Source organism: Pseudophryne corroboree, chromosome 2 (genome assembly GCF_028390025.1).
Source record: "Pseudophryne corroboree isolate aPseCor3 chromosome 2, aPseCor3.hap2, whole genome shotgun sequence".
Classification (NCBI taxonomy): Eukaryota; Metazoa; Chordata; class Amphibia; order Anura; family Myobatrachidae; genus Pseudophryne; species Pseudophryne corroboree.
Window position 1 is genome coordinate 348,347,123 of NC_086445.1, and position 21,414 is coordinate 348,368,536.

Below are 21,414 nucleotides of genomic sequence, written 5' to 3' on the forward strand. Positions count from 1 at the left end.
CAGCACAGGTTACTATTCCCAATCGCTGTCCACGTGAATCGTACATTTTAAAAAAATGTAAAAGAAAAAGAAAATAAAGGGAAAAACTCATGTCGACCTTTTTCCATGTCGACCTAATGAATGTCGAGCAAAAGTGGTCGACCTAAAGACTGGATCCCCAGATAAAAATACAGAAATGTACATTTAAGCCTGAGGTGCTTAATATGTTGGTTGTCAAACAAACAGACCTCCATCAGAATTTAGAAGAAGCCCCACAGAATCTTTTTGCAGAATCAGCAGGTAGTAATGTAATTCTAGATGTAGTATTCTCATGTCCAGTGCAAACTGTTATAAATAATTACTGTACTGACTCAGATCCCAGGTTGAAATAGATTAGAAAACATCCATAAATATAATACAACATATTTGTAAAAGGTGGTATAAGTTAGGGATGACCATCGACAATTAGCAACCATCGATGGCTTGCCAACAATACCTGATATCCCATAGTTCACCACAATTGATGGCAGTTAAGCAACAAGTTTTCCTTCGCTGGGTAGGAGGTACGGAGCTAAGCCCCATCCCACTCAGTCCCAGACCACCCCCATATGCCGCTGAGTCAGTTTCCCACTCTTCCCTGACTGACCTGCCACTTTCTAGAGAAGGGCTGTCCATTGATTATTTCATGCCATTTCATGTAGACATTGCAAGCTGTACAACAAGTTACAGTTGTATTTTGCACAATTAATTACTTTCTATATGAAATGTAAACTTATGGCACTAATAAAATGCATAAAACACAATTCATAAAAAACAAGTGAAATCTTAGCGACCGCTACACTTCCTAGGGAGACCTGGTAATGGTAACTACATTCACAGATAAGCTCATCTAATTTACGTGCCTGGGTACTCTGTTAATACTCTACCTCTGGAATCGAAAAATGTGCACCTATGTACTAAACAGTTATTATAACCAATTGTTCTATGTATTGCAAGACTGTGTGTGTTTTTATTAGGTTTAGATTACATACCTTAATTGGGGACCTTCCAGGTTCACCCTAATTGTCATACTAATCCTTCCTGTATTTTTCATCACTGCTTTCTCTATGTGTTGTTTCAAGCCATCCAAGCCGTAACCCAAAAGTGCAGACACAGGTATAGCTGCCTCATCCGGTTCATGTCTACAATGGATTGAACAATATTGTAGGTCAAATCTCAGGTAACCAATTAAAATTGTAATCCTTGAAATGTTAAAAATATTCTTAAATTCAAAAACATTCATGTAAAACTGTAAATAACGTTAGCCTACCACATTTATGACACCGGAAAGATATATTCTACACTCCCCCTTTCTGAATAAACTGTCTCGCCATATATAGCTGTCATTGTATGTTTTGTGTAGATTAAACGTCAAACAAAGCACGTAAATATATAAGTCACTTCCATCATGTGTTTACATTAGTAAGTGCCCAGTCATACCTTGAAAAAGCTGTGAATACAGCGAAACGCGTTGGTTCTGAGGAGCCGTATGCCACTGGAAACAATTTCGTCACTTGGAAACCAGCCTAGAAGTCCACCAGCAAATTGGGAAAATAGCGGATGTCCATAAGGCGCAGAAAGATCCAGTAATCCAACAGGACTCAATCCAGTCCGGATCAAACACTATAAAGATCTGCCTTTGCATTTGGACCTCACCTGCTAAGCACTGAAAACTGCACCCTAGGACTGTGGCTACCATTCCAAGGACTCGTACCAGTGTACTTATTCGGCTTCCTCGTGTGGTAAATTACCAAACAAAAATTGCTGTGCCTGCCCTATAGATTTTTATCTGAGTCTTTTATTGACAAAATAATGTCTCTTTTTTATAATGAATTTAGTTGTTGCAACAATTTTTTACAATAAATTGTGATTATTAATTTCCCCATATCCAGTTTGTTATTAGCGCTGTATATTTCTTTACCTTTATCACTCATACAGGGACTAACTATCCCTTTAAACAGCAGCTGTAAAGGACAAGCATATCCTCTTAACAGCGCCGGACAAATTACCTCGGTAATTTACTCTATGCTTTCTACAGATGTATACAGATCCCCAAGCTAGAAACATAAAAACCTCTAATACAAATTAGAAGTACCACATACATTTTAATTACAAATACATTTCTGTTCTATTAATAAACAAATATGTATGCCTACTAATAATTAAAATATCTGTCAACACAACTTTAGCATTTAGACTACTAATTAGTATAAGTATTGACATATAAGACACCAATATGAGCACTTACGTTTGAACTAAGTCAATTTTGTTATGCACCTCAATCATTGTGTCGAGGAGCTTGTGTGGGACGGTCAGATTGGCGAGAGCAGACAGCACACTTTTCTTCTGATTCACAGCTTCTGGGTGGCTGATATCTCTCACGTGAATTAATAAGTCCTGGTAAATTAAATAAGCAGGAAGAAATATTAGCATATGCTACCTGTAAGAGAGGGTGTTTCCCGATTGCTCTACTAATTTGTATAGTAAAATACAGCAAATGAGAAAATTCTATATTAAAAGCCTAAATTATCAATCTTATACAAGCGAATATTGGGCCAGATATGACTGTCTGCTTGCTATGCATGCTAGTTCTGTTATATATTAGAATATATATATATATATATATATATATATATATATATATATATATATATATATATAGTCAACTAGATGATACACATCTAAACAATGGTTTAAACTACTTAAACAGTTCTATAATGAAAAATAAAAAAAATAGACCACATAGGTTGTTACATTTAAATCCACGTGCAATTCTTTCAGGAATAACTTCTGGTTCATAAAATGTTTACAGGGGACAGCATGAAAGCGTAATGTAGTTCTACTTTACAATTACAGCAAGTATAACTAAGTTCTACTTTAAAGGCCAATGGTCGTCTCCATGCATTCCCCCCGGTACTTTCCTTTTCCTGTATCCCCTTCCCATTTTTGCAAACATTTCAATGAAAATTTATTGACAGAAAAAAAAAAAGTCAGTGGTCATCAATTTACATTTGAAGGTTATTACCGAGTGGATAACATCCTCCAGCGTGGCAGAAAAGGACTCAATCAGGCTATGAGGCAGCTGAGACAGAAATCCAATCGTGTCAACAAAAATAACTGGCATTCGACAAGGAAGCAATCCACCATGGGCAGTGACATCAAGTGTGGCAAAGAGCTGGTCACGGGGCTGAAGGTTTGCATCACCTGTAAGCGCCTTTACTAATGTTGTTTTTCCTGCAATCAGAATATCACACCAGATACATACATGTACTGTATCAATCATGAAAACCATTAAATAGAATCCCTTATACACGCACCACAGTTTGTATAACCCATCACAGAGATAACTGGAAACTCCCGTCTTGTGCGCTGGGTCCTAAGCAACTTTCTCTTCTTCCGCAATTTCTCCAAAGCCTTCTTTATCTTTATTTCTCTTTCTTTTAAGAGTCTCTGCTGGACCTCCATGAAGGTTTCACCTTAAGGATTATAATGGGGGGAAATTACAGAGGATTTTTTACTTCTGGCAAAATAAATGAATTTGAAGTGGACCTGTCCCCACTGAAAATGGCTGAGGCACCTCATCGGCCGCCTCCTACCTGTACACCAGTCCTTCCAGCACTGCTTACATAGAGGAGGGAGGATAATGCTGCCCACGCAACATGTTTAGGAAATTTACTACTCTGCAATGCATACATAAAAAAACCTTATTGCCCTAAATAGTATATAAGACTTAGAAAATAAAAGTGTTAATCAATGGAAAAATAAGAATTTACTTACCGATAATTCTATTTCTCATAGTCCGTAGTGGATGCTGGGGACTCCGTAAGGACCATGGGGAATAGCGGCTCCGCAGGAGACTGGGCACATCTAAAGAAAGCTTTAGGACTATCTGGTGTGCACTGGCTCCTCCCCCTATGACCCTCCTCCAAGCCTCAGTTAGGATACTGTGCCCGGACGAGCGTACACAATAAGGAAGGATTTTGAATCCCGGGTAAGACTCATACCAGCCACACCAATCACACCGTATAACCTGTGATCTGAACCCAGTTAACAGCATGATAACAGAGGTGCCTCTGAAAGATGGCTCACAACAATAATAACCCGATTTTTGTAACAATAACTATGTACAAGTATTGCAGACAATCCGCACTTGGGATGGGCGCCCAGCATCCACTACGGACTATGAGAAATAGAATTATCGGTAAGTAAATTCTTATTTTCTCTAACGTCCTAAGTGGATGCTGGGGACTCCGTAAGGACCATGGGGATTATACCAAAGCTCCCAAACGGGCGGGAGAGTGCGGATGACTCTGCAGCACCAAATGAGAGAACTCCAGGTCCTCCTCAGCCAGGATATCAATTTTGTAGAATTTTACAAACGTATTTGCTCCTGACCAAGTAGCTGCTCGGCAAAGTTGAAAAGCCGAGACCCCTCGGGCAGCCGCCCAAGATGAGACCACCTTCCTTGTGGAGTGGGCATTTACAGATTTTTGGCTGTGGCAGGCCTGCCACAGAATGTGCAAGCTGAATTGTACTACAAATCCAACGAGCAATAGTCTGCTTAGAAGCAGGAGCACCCAGCTTGTTGGGTGCATACAGGATAAACAGCGAGTCAGATTTCCTGACTCCAGCCGTCCTGGAAACATATATTTTCAGGGCACTGACAACGTCTAGCAACTTGGAGGCCTCCAAGTCCCTAGTAGCCGCAGGCACCACAAATAGGTTGGTTCAGGTGAAACGCTGAAACCACCTTGGGGAGAAACTGAGGACGAGTCCTCAATTCCTCCCTGTCCGAATGGAAAATCAGATAAGGGCTTTTTCAGGATAAAGCCGCCAATTCTGACACGCGCCTGGCCCAGGCCAGGGCCAACAGCATGACCACTTTTCATGTGAGATATTTTAACTCCACAGATTTAAGTGGTTCAAACCAATGTGACTTTTGGAACCAAAAACTACATTGAGATCCCAAAGTGCCACTGGAGGCACAAAAGGAGGCTGTATATGCAGTACTCCTTTTACAAACGTCTGAACTTCAGGGACTGAAGCTAGTTCTTTTTGGAAGAAAATTGACAGGGCCAAAATTTGAACATTAATGGACCCCAATTTCAGGCCCATAGACACTCCTGTTTGCAGGAAATGTAGGAATCGACCCAGTTGAATTTCCTCCGTCGGGCCTAACTGGCCTCGCACCACGCAACATATTTTCGCCAATTGCGGTGATAATGTTTTTGCGGTACATCCTTCCTGGCTTTGATCAGGATAGGGATGGCTTCATCCGGAATGCCTTTTTTCCTTCAGGATCCGGCGTTCAACCGCCATGCCGTCAAACGCAGCCGCGGTAAGTCTTGGAACAGACAGGGTCCTTGCTGGAGCAGGTCCCTTCTTAGAGGTAGAGGCCACGGATCCTCCGTGAGCATCTCTTGAAGTTCCGGTTACCAAGTCCTTCTTGGCCAATCCGGAACCACGAATATAGTGCTTACTCCTCTCCATCTCATCAATCTCAGTACCTTGGGTATGAGAGGCAGAGGAGGGAACACATACCCTGACTGGTACACCCACGGTGTTACCAGAGCGTCTACAGCTTATTGCCTGAGGGTCCCTGGACCTGTCGCAATACCTGTCGAGTTTTTAATCATGTGGAAGACTTCTGGGTGAAGTCCCCACTCTCCCGGGTGGAGGTCGTGCTGAGGAAGTCTGCTTCCCAGTTGTCCACTCCCGGAATGAATACTGCTGACAGTGCTATCACATGATTTTCCGCCCAGCGAAAAATCCTTGCAGCTTCTGTCATTGCCCTCCTGCTTCTTGTGCCACCCTGTCTGTTTACGTGGGTGACTGCCGTGATGTTGTCCTACTGGATCAACACCGGCTGACCTTGAAGCAGAGGTCTTGCTAAGCTTAGAGCATTGTAAATGTCCCTTAGCTTCAGGATATTTATGTGAAGTGATGTCTCCAGGCTTGACCATAAGCCCTGGATATTCCTTCCCTGTGTGACTGCTCCCCAGCCTCGCAGGCTGGCATCCGTGGTCACCAGGACCCAGTCCTGAATGCCTAATCTGCGGCCCTCTAGAAGATGAGCACTCTGCAACCACCACAGGAGGGACACCCTTGTCCTTGGTGACAGGGTTATCCGCTGATGCATCTGAAGATGCGACCCGGACCATTTGTCCAGCAGGTCCCACTGGAAAGTTCTTGCGTGGAATCTGCCGAATGGGATTGCTTCGTAGGAAGCCACCATTTTACCCAGAACCCTTGTGCATTGATGCACTGAGACTTGGCTCGGTTTTAGGAGGTTCCTGACTAGCTCGGATAACTCCCTGGCTTTCTCCTCCGGGAGAAACACCTTTTTCTGGACTGTGTCCAGGATCATCCCTAGGAACAGAAGACACGTCGTCGGAACCAGGTGCGATTTTGGAATATTGAGAATCCAATCGTGCTGCCGCAACACTACCTGAGATAGTGCTACACCGACCTCCAACTGTTCCCTGGATCTTACCCTTATCAGGGAATTGTCCAAGTAAGGGATAACTAAAATTCACTTCCTTCGAAGGAATATCATCATTTCGGCCATTACCGTGGTAAAGACCCGGGGTGCCGTGGACCATCCATACGGCAGCGTCTGAACTGATAGTGACAGTTCTGTACCATAAACCTGAGGTACCCTTGGTGAGAAGGGTAAATTTTGACATGAAGGTAAGCATCCTTGATGTCCCGAGACATCATGTAGTCCCCTTCTTCCAGGTTCGCAATCACTGCTCTGAGTGACTCAATCTTGAATTTGAACCTCTGTATGTAAGTGTTCAAAGATTTTAGATTTAGAATCGGTCTCACCGAGCCGTCCGGCTTCGGTACCACAACAGTGTGGAATAATACCCCGTTCCCTGTTGCAGGAGGGGTATCTTGATTATCACCTGCTGGGAATACAGCTTGTGAATGGCTTCCAAAACTGTCTCCCTGTCAGAAGGAGACATCGGTAAAGCCGAATTTAGGAAACGGCGAGGGGGAGACGTCTCGAATTCTAATTTGTACCCCTGAGATATCACCTGAAGGATCCAGGGGTCTACTTGCGAGTGAGCCCACTGCGCGCTGAAATTCATTGAGACGGGCCCCCCACCGTGCCTGATTCTGCTTGTAAAGCCCCAGCGTATACTGGGAGAGGGTTTCTGTTCCTGGGAACTGGCTGATTTCTGCAGCCTTTTTCCTCTCCCTCTGTCACGGGGCAGAAATGAGGAACCTTTTGCCCGCTTGTCCACGAAAAGACTGCGCCTGATAATACGGCGTCTTCTCATGTTGAGAGGCGACCTGGGGTACAAACGTGGAATTCCCAGCTGTTGCCGTGGCCACCAGGTCTGAAAGACCGACCCCAAATAACTCCTCCCCTTAATAAAGCAATACTTCCAAATGCCATTTGGAATACGCATCACCTGACCACTGACGTGTCCATAACCCTCTACTGGTAGAAATGGACAACGCGCTTAGACTTGATGCCAGTCGGCAAATATTCCGCTGTGCATCACGCATATATAGAAATGCATCTTTTAAATGCTCTATAGGCAAAAATATACTGTCCCTATCTAGGGTATCAATATTTTCAGTCAGGGAATCCGACCACGCCAACCCAGCACTGCACATCCAGGCTGAGGCGATTGCTGGTCGCAGTATAACACCAGTATGTGTGTAAATACCTTTTAGGATACCCTCCTGCTTTCTATCAGCAGGATCCTTAAGGGCGGCCATCTCAGGCGAAGGTAGAGCCCTTACAAGCGTGTGAGCGCTTTATCCACCCTAGGGGGTGTTTCCCAACGCACCCTAACCTCTGGCGGGAAAGGATATAATGCCAATAACATTTTAGAAATTATCAGTTGTTATCGGGGGAAACCCACGCATCATCACACACCTCATTTAATTTCTCAGATTCAGGAAAACTACAGGTAGTTTTTCCTCACCGAACATAATACCCCTTTTTTGGTGGTACTCGTATTATCAGAAATGTGTAAAACATTTTTCATTGCCTCAATCATGTAACGTATGGCCCTACTGGAAGTCACATTCGTCTCTTCACCGTCGACACTGGAGTCAGTATCCGTGTCGGCGTCTATATCTGCCATCTGAGGTAACGGGCGCTTTAGAGCCCCTGACGGCCTATGAGACGTCTGGACAGGCACAAGCTGAGTAGCCGGCTGTCTCATGTCAACCACTGTCTTTTATACAGAGCTGACACTGTCACGTAATTCCTTCCAACAGTTCATCCACTCAGGTGTCGACCCCCTAGGGGGTGACATCACTATTACAGGCAATCTGCTCCGTCTCCACATCATTTTTCTCCTCATACATGTCGACACAAAAGTACCGACATACAGCACACACACAGGGAATGCTCTGATAGAGGACAGGACCCCACTAGCCCTTTGGGGAGACAGAGGGAGAGTTTGCCAGCACACACCAGAGCGCTATATATATACAGGGATAACCTTATATAAGTGTTTTTCCCCTTATAGCTGCTGTATAGTTAATACTGCGCCTAATTAGTGCCCCCCTCTCTTTTTTAACCCTTTCTGTAGTGTAGTGACTGCAGGGGAGAGCCAGGGGAGCTTCCCTCCAACGGAGCTGTGAGGGAAAATGGCGCCAGTGTGCTGAGGAGATAGGCTCCGCCCCTTTTTCGCTGACTTTTCTCCTGCTTTTTTATGGATTCTGGCAGGGGTTAAAATTCATCCATATAGCCCTGGGGGCTATATGTGATGTATTTTCGCCAGCCAAGGTGTTTTTATTGCGTCTCAGGGCGCCCCCCCCCAGCGCCCTGCACCCTCAGTGACCGAAGTGTGAAGTGTGCTGAGAGCAATGGCGCACAGCTGCAGTGCTGTGCGCTACCTTGTTGAAGACAGGACGTCTTCTGCCGCCGATTTTCCGGACCTCTTCTGCCTTCTGGCTCTGTAAGGGGGCCGGCGGCGCGGCTCTGGGACCCATCCAAGCTGGGCCTGTGATCGTCCCTCTGGAGTTAATGTCCAGTAGCCTAAGAAGCCCAATCCACTCTGCACGCAGGTGAGTTCGCTTCTTCTCCCCTTAGTCCCTCGATGCAGTGAGCCTGTTGCCAGCAGGTCTCACTGAAAATAAAAAACCTAACTAAAACTTTCACTAAGAAGCTCAGGAGAGCCCCTAGTGTGCACCCTTCTCGTTCGGGCACAGAGATCTAACTGAGGCTTGGAGGAGGGTCATAGGGGGAGGAGCCAGTGCACACCAGATAGTCCTAAAGCTTTCTTTAGATGTGCCCAGTCTCCTGCGGAGCCGCTATTCCCCATGGTCCTTACGGAGTCCCCAGCATCCACTTAGGACGTTAGAGAAATTGTATTTCTTGCAGATTTAACAGAGTGACTGTCATGCGTTAGTAGTTGCTACATTATATATGGATCCCAGTGTCAATTGTGATGGCATTTTTTAGTTTTTTGTCAAATGTCATGGTGGGCAAGCATCATTCAGGATCCATTGTGTATTTATAAGACGTCCCATTAGGACCTACTATGCATTCCTCATAATGATGTGCTGATGACGGACATCTGAGTGCATTGAAAAAAGCCAACCAAGATGCTATAGGCGCCTGTGCTGTAGAACTCCTGTGACTATGAGCTTTATGGGCGCTAAAACACAAGAAGTATGGGTAGGAAGATGTATTAGCTATGTGTATGATATACTCTAACATATTAATAAGACCAATATGTCAATCAATTTAACTGAACCTACTGTTCATAAGTGAAAGCAATGCATACAGTATTACCTGATCCCATGATATATCTGGATCCGCCACCCTGCTGGTCCAAGTGGGCAGTTTCATTTTTAATACTAGATCTATGTAAAAATAAGACAGAACAAAATCTCCTAAAATATATTGGCTATCCAATGGTGAACATGTGCTCATGTTTTATTCGGTCTCTTGTGAATTGTTTGCGTATCCCAGCTAATTTTTCCTTTTTGGGGATGACATATTAGTAGTGTTTCTATCAGTGTTTTATTTTGCTAGGATGACATTGAGTGAATTGTACAAACATACAATTAGGGCACCCCCAGACATAGGTTCAGAATACATTTACTCAATATATGTACTTACAAAGGGAGAGAAGGGTACATTACACACACACACACATATATATATATATATATATATATATATATATATATATATATATATATATATATATATATATACACACATACATACACACACAGTTGTGTGGGATAGATATATATATATATATATATATGTACAAAAAGATAGTACAGCACCACTTGTGAAATGAAAATCTCAGTAAGGCTATGTAAACGATAAAAGGTTTTACCACACAAAAATACTAAAAGCCCATTTGACCTTATCAAAAGGTGTCAGCCAACCCTAAAAATACAACAATGGTATTGTGTTGTTAAAAATGCATAAAACAGGGGTATAGGGGTACAGGCCTGTACTGACCACCCAGTGTTTTCAAGTTAAGTTTTATTCCCTATCCTTTTTATCCTTTTATATTCTTTTATATGAAATCTTTGCTTGTACTCTAAACAATTTTTAAAACTGTTATTACTCTCATATATTAAAAACTTTTTGCTTTTATATTTTTTGGCTTTCAATTTTAATACATTTTTTAATCACGGTCTTTTAGCCACATTGGTTGCCGGTACCCCTATCCCCCCTGTTATATATATATATATATATATATATATATATATATATAGCAAATATCTGTACTCGCACGAATAGGACAGCTACCTTAATTTACCACCCTATAATTAATTAATTTGTGCACTAAGGGGTATATTTACTATAGTGTGGGTTTATAGAAGTAGAGATGTTGCCCATAGCAACCACTCAGATTCCACATCTCTTTTTAAGCAGCACCTTCTAGAAGATAATGGGCTGAATCTGATCTACACTTCTAAAAACCAGCATTTTATTAAATATGTCCCTTAGTGTAGGAAGGGATAAAAGGAATAAAGATAACTACTGTAGGTCCCCTCTGTTGCCATAGATCTACTGTAAAGGGACTCTATTAGAGCAAAATAACTGATGTGGCACCCTACAAACAAAGAGGCACATTACTAACTGAGGATTACACGGTGTCTCCCTACCTCAGCAGTGGAAGCTCAGCTAGTGCAATCTGTAGCTTGGCCTCTCTTGTGCAAGCATTGTAGCGGAAAACATTTAGGACCACTGTATATCTGTCAAAAACTTTCACTCCCCATACTGCTTCCAGCTCTTTCTGGTTTTGAAAGTAGAATAAAAGTAGAGTCAGAATAGAAGAAGATGTTTATGAAAAGAATATGATAATTTTGGGGGATTCGTTATAAATCTCATATCACAACAGGACCACACACCTTCTATTCAAACTTTTTGATCTTCCTGTCATAAGCTTTCCCCTAATACTGTATATTCACAGTGGGAGATTATGGACAATTAAGACTCACAGAAATGTAGATCTTAAATAATTTCTTTATACATGAGTATTACACACACTACAATCAGGACACTATTATCAGATACATCTACCTTTGAAATCAGTAGAATGAAAATCTATATACTTAGATATTTGGTGCCTAGCTCAACTATAAAAGTTACAGTCACTAAATATAAATAGACTCTTTGTGGCCTAAAGTGGAACATATCCATTAAGACCATAACCTTCTGAGGAAGCCACTGATACATATTTAAGGCGGTGAAACGCGTTAAAGACATTGCTATTGCTCCAGCCAGTACCCCTGTTCTGTCCTTGAAGAGCTCTGTAGAGACTGAAACTTGTGCCCTCTGGAAATGGCTGCAATATACGACAGCACCAGCAGCCGGGAGGTGAACTACTTACTTTATATATATGCCTGTTTGCTGCATCAAAGGACTAAGGAGCTACCTAGTGGTGTGTCCTCATACATCTTTGATATAGTCACACGAAACGGGATCGGTTTGGTATCCCGCCGCACAGGATGCCGATTGTCATTATACAGACATCGGCATCCGGAGCGGTGGAAAGCCGGCAAGCCCCTTGTGGGCTCGCTGTGCTCGCCACGCTACGGGCTCGGTGGCAAGCCATGCTCGCCACAGGTTCTGTTCTTCCTCTATGGGTGTCATGGACATCCATAGAGGGAGAATCACCCACCTCACTGGTGTACCAGTGGCGGTATGGTAACTCAGTCGGGATCCCAGCATTGATATTGTGACAGCCCGGATCCTGACGAGTGGTATGCTGACCGCATACCCACCAAACAGCCCCTCTTGGCACACCAGGACGTGTGAGAATCTTCAAGTGTCGGACGGCTTTTAATTTTGCAGAAACTGTGTCCTATTCGCAATGCGCATCTAAGTCGCAATGCGACTAGGATGCACGAGGAGACTGGTACTTAATTTGCTATATGTCACTTGTATATCTGTGTGCGACTGAGTCTCTGTGTGTGACTGAGTCTCTGAATATGTTCATTAAGTTCTAGAATGTAGCATCTTCAAATTTTTTCAAATAAAAGTTCAGTTGCGCTTTGTATACAGTCTCAGACACACACAATATTCAAGTGTCATATCAAATGAATCAGCACAGTTTCCTTGTGTGTCCTAGTCGCATTGCGTTGCATTTTCGAAAAAAAAAAAAAAAAACATTAGCAGAGTTTCACAGAACCTGACGGCTCACTCATGCCAGGCATCTCGCACTGCATGGCATATGGAGGCTGGATGCATGAGGACACATCTGGCTGTACAAAAAGTACTAACCATGCTAACACCGATTACCTGGCTAGGAATGGAAGCAGGAGTAAGTAACCCTGCTCTAAAGACACATACACACGGTGCGATATAACTACTGATGTGGACTATATAGACCACATTGGTAGAAAACATAGTGCATATCGCATCGTGTGTATACGCCACGGGGTCCGCATCACAAGTAAAGATAGTGCAGGCAGGTCAATTTTGACTAGAAAGTGTACAATCTAGTTTCTAGTATAATCAAAATTGTACAGAGCCAAAATTGCACCGTGAGTATAGTCAGTATAGATGGTTCTGAATTCTGGGGAGTTTAACGGAAATTGCCAAGTCAAAATCTGCCTTGAGGCAGAATTGCACAGTGTGTAGGCCTCTTAATATCTACTAATCATAAAGATACTGGGAACTTTAAACAAGGTTGAAACCTATGCTACTAACAAAGTGACAGTTATCTGCATTGTGTGTTTCTAGTGCATAATAAAGGGATTTTTGTTTACTTACCGTAAAATCTCTCTCTCCGATTCTATCTGGGGGACGCTACGTCTGTACTGATGGAGTTAGAGTGTGGGAAGGGAGCTTTGGCACAGAACCTATAAAAACAAACTCCTCCCCCCTCTAACCCCTCCCATCTCCAGCCTGACTAGCAGATTACCTCAGTTAACGTTTAGCAAAGCCGGAAGAGGCAGACAGAATACAACCAATAAACCAGACAAAAATACGGGAGGGATCGCAGCGTCCCCCAGATGGAATCAGAGAAAGAGATTTTACGGTAAGTAAACAAAAATCCCTTTTTGTCTTTCATCCATCTGGGGGACGCTGCGTCTGTACTGATGGGATTTCCCAAAAGCAAGGTAAAATAAGAATTTACTCACTGGTAATTCTATTTCTCGTAGTCCGTAGTGGATGCTGGGAACTCCGTAAGGACCACGGGGAATAGACGGGCTCCGCAGGAGACTGGGCACTCTAAAAGAAAGATTAGGTACTATCTGGTGTGCACTGGCTCCTCCCTCTATGCCCCTCCTCCAGACCTCAGTTAGGGAAACTTTGCCCGGAAGAGCTGACACAACAAGGAAAGGATTTGGAATCCAGGGTAAGACTCATACCAGCCACACCAATCACACTGTACAACTTGTGATAACCATACCCAGTTAACAGTATGAACAACAACTGAGCCTCCTTTTACGGATGGCTCATAACAATAACCCTTTAGTGAAGCAATAACTATATACATGTATTGCAGAGAGTCCGCACTTGGGACGGGCGCCCAGCATCCACTACGGACTACGAGAAATAGAATTACCGGTGAGTAAATTCTTATTTTCTCTGACGTCCTAGTGGATGCTGGGAACTCCGTAAGGACCATGGGGATCATACCAAAGCTCCCAAACGGGCGGGAGAGTGCGGATGACTATGCAGCACCGAATGAGCAAACTCAAGGTCCTCCTCAGCCAGGGTATCAAACTTGTAGAATTTAGCAAACGTGTTTGAACCCGACCAAGTAGCAGCTCGGCAAAGCTGTAAAGCCGAGACCCCTCGGGCAGCCGCCCAAGAAGAGCCCACCTTCCTTGTGGAATGGGCTTTCACTGATTTAGGATGCAGCAGTCCAGCCGCAGAATGTGCCTGCTGAATCGTGCAACAGATCCAGCGAGCAATAGTTTGCTTTGAAGCAGGAGCACCCAGCTTGTTGGGTGCATGCAGGATAAAAAGCGAGTCCGTTTTCCTGACTCCAGCCGTCCTGGAAACATAAATTTTCAAAGCCCGGACTACGTCCAGCAACTTGGAATCCTCCAAGTCCCGAGTAGCCGCAGGCACCACAATAGGTTGGTTCAAATGAAACGCTGATACCACCTTTGGGAGAAATTGGGGACGAGTCCTCAATTCCGCCCTGTCCATATGGAAGATCAGATATGGGCTTTTACATGATAAAGCCGCCAATTCTGACACACGCCTAGCCGAAGCCAAGGCCAACAGCATGACCACCTTCCACGTGAGATACTTTAGCTCCACGGTTGTAAGTGGCTCAAACCAGTGTGATTTCAGGAAATCGAACACAACGTTAAGATCCCAAGGTGCCACTGGAGGCACAAAAGGGGGCTGAATATGCAGCACTCCCTTAACAAACGTCTGAACTTCAGGCAGTGAAGCCAGGTCTTTTTGAAAGAAAATAGATAGGGCCGAAATCTGGACCTTTATAGATCCTAATTTTAAACCCATAGACACTCCTGACTATAGGAAATGCAGGAATCGACCCAGCTGGAATTCCTCTGTAGGGGCCTTCCTGGCCTCACACCAAGCAACATATTTTCGCCATATACGGTGATAATGTTTTGCTGTCACGTCTTTCCTAGCCTTTATCAGCGTAGGAATAACTTCATCCGGAATGCCCTTTTCCGCTAGGATCCGGCGTTCAACCGCCATGCCGTCAAACGCAGCCGCGGTAAGTCTTGGAACAGACAGGGCCCCTGTTGTAACAGGTCCTGTCTGAGAGGCAGAGGCCATGGGTCCTCTGAGATCATTTCTTGTAGTTCTGGGTACCAAGTTCTTCTTGGCCAATCCGGAACGATGAGTATAGTTCTTACTCCTCTCTTTCTTACTATCCTCAGTACCTTGGGTATGAGATGAAGAGGAGGGAACACATAAACCGACTGGTACACCCACGGTGTCACTAGTGCGTCCACAGCTATCGCCTGAGGGTCCCTTGACCTGGCGCAATATCTTTTTTGCTTTTTGTTGAGGCGGGACGCCATCATGTCCACATGTGGCAGTTCCCAGCGATTTACAATCTGTGCGAAGACTTCTTGATGAAGTCCCCACTCTCCCGGGTGGAGGTCGTGTCTGCTGAGGAAGTCTGCTTCCCAGTTGTCCACTCCCGGAATGAACACTGCTGACAGTGCTAGCACGTAATTCTCCGCCCAACGAAGAATCCTTGTGGCTTCTGCCATTGCCATCCTGCTTCTTGTGCCGCCCTGGCGATTTACATGGGCGACCGCCGTGATGTTGTCTGACTGAATCAGTACAGGTTTGTTTTGAAGCAGGGGCTCTGCTTGCCTCAGGGCGTTGTAAATGGCCCTTAGTTCCAGTATATTTATGTGTAGTGAAGTCTCCAGACTTGACCACTGGCCTTGGAAGTTTCTTCCCTGAGTGACTGCCCCCCATCCTCGGAGGCTTGCATCCGTGGTCACCAGGACCCAGTCCTGTATGCCGAACCTGCGGCCCTCGAGAAGATGATCACTCTGCAGCCACCACAGTAGAGACACCCTGGCCCTTGGGGACAGGGTGATCAACCGATGCATCTGAAGATGCGAACCAGGCCATTTGTCCAACATATCCCACTGAAACACTGAAAGATCCTTGTATGGAACCTGCCGAAGGGAATTGCTTCGTAAGAAGCCACCATCTTTCCCAGGACGCGTGCAGTGATGCACCGACACCTGTTTTGGTTTCAGGAGGTCCCTGACCAGAGATGACAATTCCTGGGCTTTCTCCGCCGGGTGAAACACCTTCTGCTGTTCTGTGTCCAGAATCATGCCCAGGAAAAGCAGACGCGTCGCAGGAATCAGCTGCGACTTTGGGATATTCAGAATCCAGCCGTGCTGTTGCAACACTTCCTGAGAGAGTGCTACGCTGACCAACAACTGCTCTCTGGACCTCGCCTTTATAAGGAGATCGTTTAAGTACGGGATAATTATAACTCCCTTCTTCCGAAGGAGTATCATCATTTCGGCCATTACCTTGGTAAATATTCTCGGTGCCGTGGAGAGACCAAACGGCAACGTCTGGAATTGGTAATGACAGTCCTGTACCACAAACCTGAGGTATTCCTGGTGAGGTGGGTAAATGGGGACACGCAAGTAAGCATCCTTGATGTCCAGCGACACCATAAAATCCCCCTCTTCCAGGCTTGCAATAACCGCCCTGAGCGATTCCATTTTGAACTTGAACTTCTTTATATAAGTGTTCAAGGATTTTAAATTCAGGATGGGTCTCACCGAACCGTCCGGTTTCGGTACCACAAACATTGTGGAATAGTAACCCCTGCCCTGTTGAAGGAGGGGGACCTTGATTATCACCTGCTGGAGGTACAGCTTGTGAATTGCCGCCAGTACTACCTCCCTTTCCCTGGGAGCAGCTGGCAAGGCTGATTTGAGGTAACGGCGAGGGGGAGTCGCCTCGAACTCCAGCTTGTATCCCTGAGATACAATTTGTACAGCCCAGAGATCCACTTGTGAGCGAACCCACTGGTTGCTGAAGTTTCGGAGACGCGCCCCCACCGCACCTGGCTCCGCCTGTGGAGCCCCAACGTCATGCGGTGGACTTAGTGGAAGCAGGGGAGGATTTTTGTTCCTGGGAACTGGCTGCCTGGTGCAGCTTCTTTCCTCTACCCTTGCCTCTGGCCAGAAAGGATGCTCCTCTGACCCGCTTGCCTTTCTGAGGCCGAAAGGACTGCATTTGATAATACGGTGCTTTCTTAGACTGTGAGGGAACCTGAGGTAAAAAAGTCCCCAAATAATTCCTCACCCTTATAAGGCAAAACCTCCATGTGTTTTTTAGAATCAGCATCACCTGTCCACTGCCGAGTCCATAATACTCTCCTGGCAGAAATGGACATTGCATTAATTCTAGATGCCAGCAGGCAAATGTCCCTCTGTGCATCCCGCATATATAAGACGACGTCTTTTATATGTTCGATGGTTAGCAAAATAGTATCCCTGTCGAGGGAATCAATGTTGTCTGACAGGGTATCAGTCCATGCTGCTGCAGCACTACACATCCAGGCTGAAGCAATAGCAGGTCTCAGTAGAGTACCAGAGTGTGTATACACAGACTTCAGGATAGCTTCCTGCTTTCTATCCGCAGGATCCTTTAGGGCGGCCGTATCCTGAGACGGCAGTGCCACCCTTTTAGATAAGCGTGTTAGCGCCTTGTCCACCCTAGGGGATGTTTCCCAACGTAACCTATCCGTTGGAGGGAAAGGGTACGCCAATACATCTTTCATTGCAGTAATCATGCATCAGGTGGCTTTTGTAGACTGTACATTTGTCTCATCCTCATCTACACTGTAGTCAGACTCCGTGTCGACATCTGTGTCTACCATCAGAGCTAGCGGGCGTTTATGAGCCCCTGGCGGCTTCTGAGTCACCTGGGCAGGCACGGGCTGAGACCCCGGCTGTCCCAAGGCTGCTGCGTCATCGAACCTTTTATGTAAGGAGTTGACACTGTCGGTTAAGACCTTCCACATATCCATCCAATCAGGTGTCGGCCCCGTCGGGGGCGACACCACATGTATCTGCCCCTGCTCCGCCTCCACGTAACCCTCCTCATCAAACATGTCGACACAGCCGTACCGGCACACCGCACACACACAGGGAATGCTCAGACTGAGGACAGGACCCCACAAAGTCCTTTGGGGAGACAGAGTGAGAGTATGCCAGCACACACCACAGCGCTATATAACACAGGGATTTACACTGCTAATAAGTGATTTTCCCAATAGCTTCTTGTCTGTATCGATTTGCGCCTAAATTTATGTGCCCCCCCCCCCCTCTCTTTTTAACCCGTCTTGTACCTGGATACTGCAGGGGAGAGCCTGGGGAGCGTGCTTCCAGCGGAGCTGTGAAGGGAAAATGGCGCTGGTGTGCTGAGGAAGAAGGCCCCGCCCCCTCAGCGGCAGGCTTCTGTCCCGCGTTTTCTGTACTTAATGGCGGGGTTTTTTACACATATACAGTTAACTGACTGTATTATGTGTATTTTTTGCCAAAAGGTAATATAATTGCTGCCCAGGGCGCCCCCCCCAGCGCCCTGCACCCTAGTGACCGGAGTGTGTGGTGTGCAGTGGGAGCAATGGCGCACAGCTGCAGTGCTGTGCGTTACCTTAATGAGGACAGGAGTCATCGTTCTTCTTCTGTCTTCTGGCTCTGCAAGGGGGACGGCGGCGCGGCTCCGGGAACGGACGATCGAGGTCAGGCCCTGTGTTCGAACCCTCTGGAGCTAATGGTGTCCAGTAGCCTAAGAAACACAATCTAGCTGCAAGCAGGTAGGTTTGCTTCTCTCCCCTCAGTCCCACGTAGCAGTGAGTCTGTTGCCAGCAGATCTCACTGAAAATAAAAAACCTAACAAATACTTTCTTTTCTAGCAAGCTCAGGAGAGCCCACTAGGAGCACCCAGCTCTGGCCGGGCACAGATTCTAACTGAGGTCTGGAGGAGGGGCATAGAGGGAGGAGCCAGTGCACACCAGATAGTACCTAATCTTTCTTTTAGAGTGCACAGTCTCCTGCGGAACCCGTCTATTCCCCATGGTCCTTACGGAGTTCCCAGCATCCACTAGGACGTCAGAGAAATAAAGGAGGGAGAAACAGACTGTAGGGCAGTCTGTAAAATTTGACGCCCCAAAAGAGGCAGTCTCCAAACCAAAAGTATGAAAACGGTAAAACTTGGTGAAAGTATGCACGGAAGATCAAGTAGCTGCTCTACACAACTGCTCAACTGAAACATCGCCACAAACAGCCCAGGAGGCTCCAACAGCCCTAGTCGAATGAGCCCTCAATGAATCCGAAACAGGTACTGCAGAAGAAACATAGGCCTGCGAATAGCAGAAGTAACCCAACGCGCCACCGTGTTTTTAGAAGCCGGCCAGCCACGTTTGGGTGCATCAAAACCAACAAGGTATCCGTACGACGAAGAGACACAAATAAATGCGTAAAGCCCAAACAACATCCAATAGAGCCAACTGACAATCCCTACCAGAAGACTCTGGAACAAACGCTGGAAACACAATGTCCTGATTCATATGAAAAGCTGACACAACTTTGGGTAAGCAGGAGGGCTTCATACGTAAGACCACTCGATCACTGTGAAAAACCAACAAAGGCGGTCTGCAAGAAAGCGCCGCTAACTCAGAAACACGCCTGGCCGAAGCAACGGCCAAAAGAAAAACCACCTTCAGAGTAAGAAAACGTAATTCAACAGTTTCTTGTGGCTCAAACGGAGGCTTCTGGAGAGCCTGAAGAACCAAATTTAAATCCCAGGGTGGAACCGGAGGAACAAACGGAGGTTGAATCCTGAGTACACCTTGAAGGAATGTCTGTACCTCTGGAACGAGAGCCAATCTTTTTTGAAAAAGAACCGACAATGCTGAAACCTGACCCTTAAGGGAAGTCAAATGAAATCCTTTAGTCAGACCATCCTGAAGGAAGGACAACAGACGAGGTAAACGAAAGAGGTGCGGCGACAACCCGTGCCGTTCACACCAAGCAATGTAAATAAGCCATACTCTATGATAAATATGAGAGGTGACTGGTATCCTAGGCTAAAGCATAGTCTTTACCACTGGTCGAGATAACCCTTTCGCCCTTAAAATATACGTTATGGTAAGAACTTACCGTTGATAAGTCCACAGGATCGCAATGGGATATGATGAAGTGACAGCGGATTTGCACCAATCGGTCAAAGCTTTACGGCCTCCCAGCATGCAACAGGCCCGTCCATATATCCCCGCCTCCTGGCTCAGGCAAATCAGTTGTATTCCAAAGCTCAAGGCAGGAGTATCATAGATAGCCCTAATCAGGCGACAAGAACACACATGCACACCCTTCCGTACAAGAAGGAAGAGGTTAGTGAGTAAAAGGATCATCAAATCAGGTGCGTCAGGGTGGGATCCCTGTCGATCCTGTGGACTTAGGAGAAATACAATTATCAATGGTAAGTTCTTACCATAACGTATATTTCTCCGGCAGGGTCCACAGGTTATCCACAGGATAACAATGGGATTTCCCAAAGCAATTTAGTGGTAGGGACGCTCCCGACTGGACAGGAGAATCCTTCGCCCGAATTCAGCGTTATGAGAGGCAAAGGTATCTATGGCATAATGTTTAATGAATATGTTAATGGAAGACCATGTGTGCACCCCAGGACCCCTCCCCTGAAGACCATGTGGCTGCCTTGCATATCTGTTCTGCTGAAGCACCACGTTGTGCTGCCCATGATGGACCTACCTTTCGAGTAGAGTGAGCAGACATTAGCCGGAACAGGCTTCTGAAATAGTCATCCGAAGCCATCTTGCCAGAGTCTGCTTATCAGCAGGCCATCCTCTCTTGTAAAATCCGTAGAGAATGAAATGAGAATCTGTCTTTCTGATGGCACTGGCACGATCCATGTAGAGCCTTAATGGACGGACCACGTCCAGCGATCCATCTCCTGCAGAAAGACCCTGTACCTGGAAAGCCGGGACTACAATTTCTTCATCAAGGTGGAAATTAGGCACCACCTTCGGAAGATACCCAGATCTAGTTCTGAGAACTGCTCTATCTGGATAAAAAAAAATCAGAAATAGGGAACGACATGATAATGCCCCTAAATCTGATACTCTTCTAGCTGACGCCATAGCCAGTAGAAAGAGAACTTTAGCGGTCAACCATTTAAGATCCACTTTATTAAGTTGTTCAAATGGGTCAACTTGAAGGGCTTTCAGGACTAGACTTAAGTCCCAAAGCACTGTAGGAGGAACAAAAGGAGGTTGAATGCGCAGCATTCCCTGGAAAAAAGTACGCACATCCTGTAAATTGGCAATTTTCTTTTGGAACCACACAGTTAATGCTGACACTTGCACTCTCAAGGAAGCCACCTGCATCAGTAGATCTGGACGTTGAGGGAGCAGAAGTGGAGCATCCATCGACATTGTC

General features: G+C 45.5%; 1 protein-coding gene across 1 annotated transcript in view; it reads right to left on the bottom strand.

The window, feature by feature from the left end:
* The window catches only part of LOC135019225 (putative GTP-binding protein 6), a 99,964-nt gene that overhangs the window by 28,494 nt on the left and 50,056 nt on the right, over positions 1-21,414 (bottom strand). The window contains exons 4-9 of the mRNA XM_063953084.1: positions 11,125-11,255; positions 9,785-9,855; positions 3,336-3,494; positions 3,044-3,252; positions 2,267-2,415; positions 1,011-1,160 (exon numbers count right to left, since the gene is read on the bottom strand). Coding sequence (XP_063809154.1) covers positions 1,011-1,160; positions 2,267-2,415; positions 3,044-3,252; positions 3,336-3,494; positions 9,785-9,855; positions 11,125-11,255 — 869 coding nt within the window. The remainder of the gene's footprint in view (positions 1-1,010; positions 1,161-2,266; positions 2,416-3,043; positions 3,253-3,335; positions 3,495-9,784; positions 9,856-11,124; positions 11,256-21,414) is intronic.